At 34.9% G+C, this 12756-nt stretch overlaps 1 protein-coding gene across 1 annotated transcript in view; it reads right to left on the bottom strand.

Annotated features, from left to right (window-relative positions):
- LOC149541989 (pentatricopeptide repeat-containing protein At5g27460-like) overlaps positions 1-9849 on the bottom strand; it is a 44032-nt gene extending 34183 nt beyond the window's left edge. Inside the window, exons 1-2 of the mRNA XM_089797040.1 lie at positions 9645-9849; positions 9179-9548 (exon numbers count right to left, since the gene is read on the bottom strand). Of these exons, the coding sequence (XP_089653166.1) occupies positions 9179-9548; positions 9645-9679 (405 nt within the window). The 5' untranslated portion in view covers positions 9680-9849. The remainder of the gene's footprint in view (positions 1-9178; positions 9549-9644) is intronic.
- Positions 9850-12756: the final 2907 nt, after the last annotated feature.

Genomic DNA, 12756 nt, shown 5'->3' with positions numbered 1-12756 from the left:
CAAGGGTGCCCCTTGGCACCGGCTCTTTTTGTCTTATCAATAGATACTTTATCTTATATCCTCAAGAGTGCAGATATGGGTCCTCCTGTTAAAAGGATTACCCTCCCCAATAATGATGAGTTAGTTATTGAACAATTTGCAGTTTATGCATCTTTATTTGTAGAGTTGGAAGAAAATAACTTTAATAACACTCTCAGCAGGCTCCAATTGTATTGCTATGCTTTCGGGACAAAAATTGCTCCTAGCAAATCTACTGTGTTGGGATGGACTGAAGAGCCCCCTCAATGGCTTGGAAGGAATGAATGGAAATGGGTTGGACCTACTACAGTGGTTACATATTTGGGGGTTCTGTTTGTTGTGAAACCATCTACCAAGAAAATGGGGTCTTGGATTTTTAAGAAAATTGAGAACAAACACCTCAAGTGGCAAACACATTTGCTCCTCATTGCTGGTAGAGCTCAAGCAGTGCAAAAAGTGCTGTCCTCTCATGCCATCTACTATACTTCAACTTGCCTTTTTGCTAAAACTCATACTAATAAACTGGAAAAGATTTTAAGGGAGTTCTTGTGGTCAAATGGCATTGGTAATAGGAAAAGACATTATGTTAAGTGGGAATAGTGTTGCTCTCCTAAGAACCTAGGGGGCTTAGGGCTGCAAGATCTCCAAGCACAAGCTATTGCTCTTGCCTCAAAATGGATTATCAAGGCCCTGAATGGTAATTAGCCTTGGAAATTTTTGATTAGGAACAATATTTCAAACTCCATTCCAAAAAAGGGAGACATTGGAAGAATATACCTTTGATTGTTATGGTTTTTGGGGATTTTGATATCAAAGTGTTCCGCTCTAACGTGTTTTCAACCTAATTCACAAGGTTTGAGTTCGAGTTCAAGATCGAGGGCTATGAAGTTCGGATGAAATTCAACAAGTCAAAAAAATCGACATTAAATTCGTCCAATATATTTTTAAAAATATATAAATATATACTATTTTTATTATTATATGTTGTAATAGTTGATAAATAGTATAAGTATTAACATGTTTAATTATAAATATAGACTATTTATTATTATATAATATAAACTAATATTAACATGTATCAATATTTGATAAAATAATATAAAATTCACAACAATAACAAATTAAAAATTAATAATAATAACAATTTTTTTATAAATATCAAGTAAACCTAAAATTAAATAATCTTAAACATTAAACATACTATGATAAAAATTCAAAACTATTAAATAAAATTAAACCTAAATAATATCAAAACATTACAAATCATAATTATGCCCCAAAGTTCAAACTGTTGATGAGAGGAATGGAAGTGAAGTTTTCTCAGATGCCGTTCGCAGGGTATGAAGATTGTACAGAGAAAGCAGACATCATTCGTTCAAGAGATGGTGAGAGCAGACAGGAGAGAAGACAACCCACGATCTAACCAACGGACTCCCTTGTGATTGTTCATCGACTTATCTGTAAATAAACTCCCTTGCACTCATGGTTTAAAAACAACGACTTGCAACATGTACACAGACTTATCTGGACCCGCGGTTTCAGAAACGACGAATTCCGAACGAACTTATACGAATTTTTTAAAAAAAATTAGGTTTGTCGAATTTCAAACCCGGAGCCAAAAATTCGGCGAACCTTGTGACACAGTTTTCAACTATATGGAAGGCATGGTGTCAAGTTAAGCCTATGGTCCGTTCTAGCTATGCTGTGGGGCAAAACCCCTATTATTATGTTGAAGACAGATCTATCTGGTGGGACATTTACCTTAACAATAAACCTCTTGCTCTTACTCAATGATGCTCAACAAAAAAGTGGCATAATATAGGCATTTCACTCATTCAGGATTCACTGGTTGACAAGCAAATGGGATCTTGGGAGGTTATAAGTAACAAATACAACATCCTTGTGGATCAGAAGAAAACTAATACTCTGATTTCTCAAGTTGTTGGCAAGTTATTTCCAAGGAAAAAATTGAACTCTCAGCAAATGCTTGATCATATCAAATGTGAAGATGGTAGAAAGTTGAGTGAGTGCAAAGGCAGACACATCTATAATATGCTCGAAAAGGATGTGGGAATCATTGATCACATTAATAACAAATGGGGATTTAACTGGTCAAACTCTAGATGGCTCTTTATCTTTGATTTATTTTGGCATTCACCTGTGGATCCAAAAATAGTCTGCTTTAGATAGTTCCTCCTGCTCAAGAAACTTGTTCTGGGGTCTTTCTTTTCTAATGGTAGTCAACAACCTATTGTTTGCTCTATCTACAATTGCCAAGAGTCTTTTGAACACCTTTTTTTTGATTGCCATGTTGCTAGAAAGATCTGGTCTCTGTTTTTGGTTCAGTCCATCACCTGGAATACCAAGAACAATATCTCTTGGCATGAAATTCTGGTTGGCTTTGTGGCTGAGTTTGATGAAATTTTGAACAGATTTTGGTTTGTGTCCACTGCTCACATTTTATGGTGCATTTGGAAACAGAGGAACCAGGAGATTTTCAAAAAGAAGAAGCCAGACCTTACTAAGTTTAGCATTAAACTCACACATTTCTATATTGTGTCACAGGTCACTGTTACTTTGGAAATTTCAAAGGACAGAATCAATTCTCTTCTGAAAGATGGAGCCTTGGTCATTTTCAGCAAGGACATTCAAACTTATGATGGCTTGGAGGATGTTGGACAGGACTCCTTAGGACATAAGGAAACAAGTCACTCCATTCCAAAGATCCCGAGGATGAACCAGGAGCTGTTTCTTAATGAATTGGAAGACACAAACACATGAAAACTTGGCCACTGATGTTCACTATGATGACAATTACAGAATGAAATAGGAATCATCCATGGGACTTGAAGTTAGAGATGCCAACAGCCAAATTGAAGACAACTTTGATGTTGTGGTGCCTATAGTTGACAGCTTAGGCAATACCCTAGCCTCTAGGCCACTACAATAGTATTACAGTCACTGAAACCATAGCTCTTTTGCTGTATCAAGATGTTAAGATTATGCTGTGGTGATATTTCCCAGTATAGGCACTGATCTAGAACTTATACTCTTTTTGGTAGTGATCAACAATTTTAAATTCTGGCTTACCCTGTTGTATTAGTGTCTCTGATTATACTCTGTTGATAAACTTCTTTAATATAAAAAAAATAATTGGTTTTGAGCAAGTGTTAAATAAGGCAAGACCGGTCACACATCCCCCAGCCCCAAACAGTTGCAATCAAATCACAAAATCCTGTCGGCATCTGACATGAACTGCTGACAAAGCCCAACCACACACCAACCATTCGTATTTCCTAATCTTTTTGGGCATCTAAAATTTAAGCATTGCTGTGGTCACATTGTTTATAATGTGGGATTAAATAGGACTTGTCAAGCCTATAAAACGGCTTTCAATGAGCCAAGTTGAGTTCGATCTCTACACACACACACACACACCCCTCAACCAACTTGGACCTGCAGAATTTTTAATTATCCCCATGTGCGTCGTCTTCTCAGCTCATTTCTAATACACACCAGTTCCAGCTGCAACACTTTTCACCTGCAACTTCCTTGGATTGGGTAAAGAACAAAGCAAGGGCAATAAGCCAAGGAATTTGATCCGTTAAGGCCAAAGAGGTAGTTCCAACCCCCGCATTTGAACTGCAATGGAGGTTAGATCCAGCACCACAAACAGCTCTTCTCACCTGCAGATCACAGCAACACAATCACCCGCAACTACATCTGCAGGCCTTCCTCTAACACAAAACTTACTGTCACCATAGGCCCACAGGAACCCCGTCCATCATCCATAACAATTTGAAGCGCCCTCCAGCTCATTGTGATAGTGAGGCAATGTGTATCAGTATTTGAAGTAATCTTCATTCACAGTGGCACTTATATATCACCCAGCAGCGTTGATCAGGATCTCAGTATACACTAGCCGGGTTGTATCCACCTGTGATACTCTATCCACATTGAGCAATGCCAGTCACTGCAACTTCCTCAAACCCAGACTTTTTTTTCTTAACAATCATGGCTGCACAAACAAGGCTTTGCCTATAGTGCACCTCATATCAGCAACAGAAAGTTTTTCTTGGAGATTACCTCCTTCTGCTGCAAGATACACTGTCCATAGTGACAACATCAATGGGCAATTTAATCCACAAGGAGTTTTTTTATTAGTACTTGTAAAGATCTCTGCCATTGATACTCGGATTCGCCCTTACTTCAGCAGGTGCTTTGGTAATATTCATGCTCTTTTTTATTATTGTACCACACTGTTTTGTGTGATTAATACTTCTTGCATTATATATTGATGGACATATTGAAATGATGAATGTGTGAAGGATTATGTCTCATTACTCTTTAACTTTAATTTCAGTGGAGGAGTAAAAGTTGGATGAATCATATTTCACCCCATCATTTGCACACATTACAGTCAGCAACCACATTATCCTTAGCAAAGGGTGATGTCATCTTTCTTCTGAATTTTATTTTGACACTTCAACCGCTGTAAATTTTCCTACCATTTTTTTGCAATGACACTTCAAAGATGGTGTTCCATGAATGTTCAAAGACTTGAAAGTAGTACATCTAGAGTTGTGCATACAAAAACCAGGATCATGGTGCAAAGATATAATAAGAAATTAACAAAGTGATAGATGTACATAATCTTTAAAGAGTGCACAAATTAATAGGTGTAGCTGTTCATGTTAAATTTGAAGAAAAAATTGAAATGAATCACAATATGTTTAAAAACAATGGAGAGGGTGTTTTATTTGTCCGCTCCTTTGGAGGCGTGAGGATACATTTTAGCAGGTGGGAGTGGGGGAAGACTACAATTGAACATCAGCCATATGGAAGTAAATGCAACCACTAAACTCAGAAGGCTGCAGCTCAGTGGCTTTTAAAATATAGGGATATGCATTAGGGCAGAGCTTGTAGAGAACATTACACAAGCTTCAATTAGTAGGTTTATATGTTCTATTCACAAACTGCAATAACTTTATACATCCAGATGCCCTATGGTGACATGAGATTAGAATGCATGTATCCGTTACTATAAGTCAAAACCCTATTAATAATATGTGTCTTAAGCATTATTACGATAGGATGGGATGTCACCTGCTTTAGCAAAATAACATGGTGAGGCAGGATATAAGTCTATGCCAATTACTATGTTTCAAAGAAGAGAAAAAACACAAAAAGGGATGCAATTTACAACAAACAGATAGTATGCCAAAATCAGAAAAATTACGTTAGGATTTTGCCCAGAGATCAAAGATGAACAAGAATAATGAATAGTCAACATAGAAACAAGAGGCACACAAAAATACCCAGGAAAACCCTTCTAGAATGAAGGGAAAACCCAGCCACACAACCAAATATCACTTTATTGATAGTAAAAATATTCAAGTGTGCAATGCCTTTCGCTTGAAGTGATATATATAACATTTAAAGAGACTCTTCATATTACAACCAAAGGTCTCTTCATTTTCCCAAAACATGACTTCGTATTTCCATGCCTCAACGCATGTTCTATTACACATCTTTATATTTAATATTACAATTTATCATAAATGTCATTTTCGGCTAAAGGTGACCATAACAATATTAACGCCTAGAGATAAAGATCTCTATCGCAGCTATAATCTCCAATGCTCCCTCTTAGCAAGAGAGATCTTTAGCTAACCAGTTACACAAGGCTGCAATGAAAATGTCAATGATAAAATATAATTACACTATAAAATGCATAGAATCACTCAACATGAAAACCCTACAAAAACACAATCAGTTTTCATCACAGACTCTTTCAACGAGATGTTGTCATTGAATCACTCAACATGATAGACCTATAACAATTACTCATAATCATGGAATCACTCAACATGAACGAACTTGCAAAAATCACATTCAACTTTCATCACAGACTCACTCAATGTGATGTTGTCATGGAATCTCTCAACATGACAAACCTGAAAAAAATCAAAATCACCTTTCATCACAGACTATCTCAATGTGATGTTGTCACGGACTCTATCAACATGACTTCCAACTCCCATCACGGAATCTCTCGCCGTGATGACATCATGGACTCTCTCTACATGATGTTCACTATGAATTCATCATAAGTAAAAGAATTATCAAGTTGTCCTAATAACTTTAATTTATTTCACATAAATAAGAATCCATAATTAACAAGAAGGGAAATCATAGCTGAGACTCGTTTCCATCAAGAGTCTCAATATCCTACAATATTAATAACTTATCGCAAATAAGGAAACTCATTAACAACATGCATATTATGATTGAAATACCGCCTCAACAATGACTCCCTCTCAACAAGGATGGCTTTGATCAACACAAAAGAGAGTGATGTAACCTCCCTCTGAGGCTGAACATCTCCCTCTAAATCAAATATGGATCATCAACGCAATATTCTCATTTCTTCTTATTGCATCCTCTGCACCCAAAAGAGATTGATAAAATCAATCTATCATAAAAGATATATAGAGATAAATATTGAAAAGCACTATTATCAGTTATATAGAATACTTATCTCTTTGACATGGATTGCCTTTCATATGATGATCACAACACTTGCTAGACTAAATGTGGCCCTAATCTCTTTGCCTGGAGGTGTATCATTGTAATTAGGCTTCCTGAAGGGCATGCAATGTGCTTCTTCCTTGAAACCACCAGCTCTTGCATATTGTCCAAATTCTTAGAGATATATACACCAAGGTTCCAATGAACCCCAGAGCATTCGATGCAAAGCAAATACCCAAATTCAGTGCAGCCCAATCTGCTCCACAGTCCGCACATACATCATTTCCAAGAACTTTCCTTAACAATTCATGAGAACTTTCCTGCTTTTCATTTGTCTTGCACCCATGTAAAACTCAACTAGAATGATCACAAAAGCCTGTAGCGGAACACCTTTGTAATCCATTTTCATTATGCGTGGTATGACCAAAGTCAAAAGAGTTTCACAAGGATCTACTCTCACTTGCAGTGCGATGATGCCCACTGCTCATTGGACTAAAAGGAAGCCCTAAAAACTCAAAAGTGAAACAAAACTGCAAGTCAGTTTGTTCTACATTCACTTTACAAGCATGTTGTGCAACGAACCTCACATCTCCAGTCACCGTTGAAATAAAAATCTTTACACCTGCTTTCTCATTTATTGCCTCCTTGAAGATATTTGTCTCCCTTACTCCAGCATCACCAATGATACCAATAGCCATGCTTGCAAAAGGACCAAAACGGTTGCACGCCAATCCAGAAGATGGGTGTGCATAGTCATCAAATAGATAATAAGACTTGGCTTTAGAATTGATTCCTATGCTAATGGTGACAACAATACTTGGCCCATTCCCCTTTACCAGTATGTTGTGCAACGGACCTCACATCTCCAGTCACCGTTGAAATAAAAATCTTTACACCTGCTTTGTCATTTATGGCCTCCTTGAAGATATATGTCTCCCTTACTCCAGCATCACCAATGATACCAATAGCCATGCTCGCAAAAAGACCAAAAAAGTTGCACGCCAATCCAGAAGAGGGGTGTGCATAGTTGTCAAATAGATAATAAGACTTGGCTTTAGAATTGATTCCTATGCTAATGGTCACAGCAATAATTAGGCCATAGATACCTAGAACACAAGCCATAACAACTGGCACAATTAATTTCATGACAAGCCCTGGCCTCGTGACGCCCATTGATGCAACACCAACACCACTTTTGCTTGATCATGTCCCAATAGAATGAAATGAAAGAATTTTCATGCAGCTACAAAACAATATATAATAAGCTTAAACATTCTTTTTATTGCTGTTATCAACTTGGCTCTAATACCATGTTGGCATTTTGCCCAAAAATCAAAGATAAACAGCAATAATGAATAGCCAACATAGAAACAAGAGATACACAAAAATACCCTGGGAAAACCCTTCTAGAATGAAGGGAAAAACCCAGCCACACAACAAAAGATCACTTTATTGATAATAAAAATATTCAAGTGTACACTACCTTTTGCTTGAAGCAATATAAAGAGACTCTTCTTATTACAACCGGATGTCTCTTCAATTCCCCAAAACATGACTCTTCGTATTTCCATGCCTCAATGCATGTTGTATTACACGTCTTTATATTTAATATTACATTTTACCATAAATGTCCTTTTCAGCTGAAGGTGACCATAATGGTATTAACGCCTAGAGATAAAGATCTCTATCAAAATATATATTTTTTATGAATGCAGATATGACCAGAATATTATCTCAATTGATCATAATTGTAAGAGCTAATTCGAAACGCATTTTACTATGTTATGCTGATATGTAATGTATGGTGTTGATTATCTTCTAACAATAATACACACAACACATTTTGCTCTTACTACAACACCTCTACCAGTACCAAGCTATGCAAATTAGAGCAAAAAAACTTCTGGAAGACAATTTTAAAACAATTAAGGTTGAAAACAATTAAGGAAAAATGATTGAATGGCCAGTAAAATGTAAAGACCAACTTTAAAAATCTTCTCCGAGTTGAAGCAGAGCAGCATGCGTCTGCCTTCGGGTGAAGGTGCAGATAAGCCCACAAAATAAAACTATCGCTATCACATATGCTAGAAAAACTGGAACCATACAACTTAGCAAAAGCCAGAAGAGCGGGAGCAATTAATATATCACGAAGAGAACAAAAGCCAGTTAGTCTCCAAGTAACTTAAGCAAAGAATACTGATAGAATGTTTAGGAGAGAGTATCACAAAATGGAACTAGAAAGTAAAATTTAATTATTGAAAAAATATTAAATTTGGAAGTAAAATTTATACCAGAGAGGTTTAAAAAGGAACATAAAAGCTGTTTTCTGATAAATCTGTTGAAGAATCCCATTCCAACCCGCATTGCCATCGACTGAACGATACACTGAACTAACCACTTGCCATAACCCAACCTTCTCTATCATTCTCCATAAAAGTTCTAATTATGGCTTCTAGATAGTCTACTATTTTACGACAAGATAATAAATTATAAAAACTTATAAATATTAAGAAATTAAATAGGGCAACCTAAACCATGAAAAATAAGTAATAATCAGTTGCATATAACTAAGTTGATCTCCTAGTATCTTCAAAACTGAAGCTGATGGAAAGAAGCGAATTTTACTAACCAGTAAAGCAGCTTCGTGATTGCGATACTTGCGAAAGTTTCGAATAAGGCGAAGCAATTCATTTTTGTTGATCTCTTTCCCGCCTTCCCCCATCATCTGCAATGCATCTGTTATCTTATTTACCTTGACAGTTCCTTTGTTATGCATCCGATCAAGTTTCTTTAGAGCGGCCAATGACTTTTTATTCTCCTCCACCAAAGCTTCCGACGAAAATGCTCTGGAACTCAAAGGCAACAATATCAATCTGCTCCCGGGATACAAATATTTGTCTCTCTCCGCTAATAATGCCGCTTGCAGGTCGCTGGAACCAGCCCTGCTAGCTAACCCTTTACAAGGTTTTAGCACTGTCTGTGTCCTCTGACTTGCAAGCCTGTAAATACAAGATTTTTTTAACACCAGGAAAAGGAAATGAGAAGGCGTTTTTGAAAATGTCTTGGTAAATTTAGCTAGCTGTAAATGTACATACCATTTCAAACCAATCGAGAGAACACGCGACCTCATTTCCACAGCAGAGCTCTAGCGTTCTGTCGGAAATGGAATTGCAAAGGTTTAGGGTTTAAGCTTTACAGGATTTAATTCTGTTCATGGCATTTCCATGGTTATTTACAGTTTGTACGGGAAATTTTCAAACTACACACTGGTTTCATAACATGGGCCGAAAAAGGTCCATTATTTTGTAAAGGGTTATTTGGGGTAAATTATTAATGGAGCAGTTAACGTTGCTAGGGTTATCATTGTACAAAAAGATTAGATCAATTTTTTAATATCAAATACAATCTCTAGACTTATAGAAGACACAAGAGGTCGTTAGTCCCTTGTTACAAATTCTGCTAGGGATGTTGGTCCATTGTCAATCATCCACCCAGTGTCACTCATTGCAGCTATGTGATTTGACCCTGAGACCAAACTCTAATGCTACTTGTTAACTACTAGAGTTGTTATTGCACCAAAAGATAGGCATATTAATGTCAAATATAACTACTAGACTTATAGAAGACACGAGAGGCAGTTAGTCCCAGGTCACAAATCCCGTGAGTGATGTTGGCCATTGCCAACAAGGTTCACATCATCTTAAATGTGAAACAGGTAGGTGGAAAAAGCTTAAAGAGGAATGGGAGGAGAGGATTTGTAGGTTTTGTGAAAAAAACTGATGTTGAAATTGAACAACACTTTCTCATCAAGTGCACAACATATGCAAACATTCAGACCTACTATGGGTTCATCTTGGAGGCAGGCATAAACATGCATAGTTTATTTAAATAGGATAAGGTGAGACAAATTGCCAATTTGATTATCAAATTCATAGCAGGTGATTGAATCTCAAAAGGAATATAGAGTTTGTTAAAGGATTTTTGGTTCATGGTCCCATAAGTCGTTAGTCTTGTGGACATCATTAAAATCCTTCATTCATTCATATTCCATATTTCTTGTTACCTAGGAAAATTATCAAAGTTAGATCCTCCTCCTTTGGTAACATAAGTTATAAGTGAGAAATGAGCTTGGATGAGTGTTGAATATATTTTTAAAATTTAATGTAAAGTTCAAACCTTTTTTATAAATTTAGGTTATTTGGGTATTGTAATTGAACTAAGTTAAATTAATCTCTTAAAAAGTAAGGCAAAAATCAATCTATGTTAATTAATAGAATTTGGTGAAAAATATGAGATAACTGAAGGAGAATTAATTAAATATAGGTTGAGTATTTAGTTTGAATTATGATTGGAATATATTTTAATGTCATGTACAATTTTTTCATCTACATAAAGAGAATGGACATTCGTGGGTATTTATTGTTAAAATGTGAAAATTTTATAATTTTGTGCAAGTTGTGTGTTATTGACTACATTCTACAACAATAGACGCAATGCATCAAAGTTCCTATCAATAATTGGAAAAGAAAGAAAATAGAGAATTATACATAGAAAGGAAGGATATGAAGAGAGAGCTAAAAGAGAGAATGGTATGTTATTATAAGGACAAGTAAATGTGGAATGATAGGGAGAGTTGAAGGGAATTTAAAAATATTAATAATTATATATTATTTTTAAAAATATATAAATAACAATAGAAATTATATTATATGAATTAGCTACTCATTTCTACCAATACAATTATAAGTTGAAATGTTTAATTTTAAAAAATAAATGGTTGATTACTTAATTCAAACTACCAAAATATCTAGTAAGTTTGAGGGGTAGTATAAGTTTTACAATTTGTAAAATGGTATTAAAAAAATATGGGTAAGATTGTAAAATAGTAGCTAGTAAAACACAGTGTAAACTTAAAGAAATAACATTTTACAATTGGCAAAAAAAATATCAATGTAGAAATAATAAATATATTTAAAATAAGAAATATAAAACAATTAATTATATATTTTAACTTGATAATAAAAATAGATTGTGATAATTAATATTGATTAGACATTCATTTTTGAGGTGGAAGATAAAAATGGTTTTTTTTGGGCAAATCTAATCAACTTGTCACAAATGTGAAAAAGATAAAGTTGTAATTAATGCATGATAGAGTTGATAGAAAATATTTGTATTTTTGTAGAAGAAAATTAAATTTTCTCCCAACCAATAATAGTATGGTCCAATGGAATGAATGAAAAATGTGATTTGTAAAATAATGAAAAATTACAAAAAGATATAAACATTTGAAGTTTCTTTTAATCTTTTAAATTCTATGAGTTGATTGGTCAATTGAATTGAATAAAAGCAAGAGTATCCTACCAAAGACGGGAACAAAAAATCTCTTAAGATGTAAAATTATTTTGCAGCTTGAAAGATTGATTTAGATATGTGTGTACCTTTTTAAAGTCTCCTAGCCTTGTTTTCTTATTTTGAATGAGGATTGATAATATTTAAAACAATCTAAAGGAGCCTAGTGAATCCAATGGTCTTTTGTTAACCTTTGTGATTAGACAAGTTTTAAGAGTGTGGATGGATATCAATAATTACATTCTTTTCAATTGAAATTGTCATTGATCGCTAACATAAATGTTTGTCTTATTTGATGCTGCAAATTGAAATGCTCCTATGAATGAATGTTAATTGCAATGAGTATATTTCTTATCACTCCTACATTTTTTCATACATGTGTACATGTGTTTGAATATTAATACAAACAATAATCACTCAAATACACACCATGTTAGATACTAATGTCAAGTGAAAAAATTTAAGAGTTGATACATTTCTATAAGTTTGAATTGAGGGTTAATTTTAGATTGTGTGAACTAAACAAATTCATTTTGGGTCCAATATTAGAAACGCAATGCAGGATCTTATGGTAAGGATTATTTGCATGGAAATGTGTAATAATGATAAGATTAATTTGTGAGAATGTGTGCAAATGGGATTGGTTAATTTTGAATTTATAGAAATGCATGAAGATGAGATAAATGAGGATGGACAAGGACATGAATGAACAAAACTTAGCACAAGAGTGTGTTGTGTGTAAATATGGATTCATGTTAAGGTATTCATATAAAAAATAGGCTCAAAACCAAATTTATGCCCATATTTTTATGTGCATGTGAATCTTAAAATGAACATATACTTAAAAGTATATGA

This window comes from Cupressus sempervirens, chromosome 8, assembly GCF_028749045.1.
Source record: "Cupressus sempervirens isolate cs-2001-9-10 chromosome 8, ASM2874904v1, whole genome shotgun sequence".
Classification (NCBI taxonomy): domain Eukaryota; kingdom Viridiplantae; phylum Streptophyta; class Pinopsida; order Cupressales; family Cupressaceae; genus Cupressus; species Cupressus sempervirens.
Note: the sequence above shows the minus strand (reverse complement) of the source record. Positions and strands in the feature narration are given on the sequence as shown.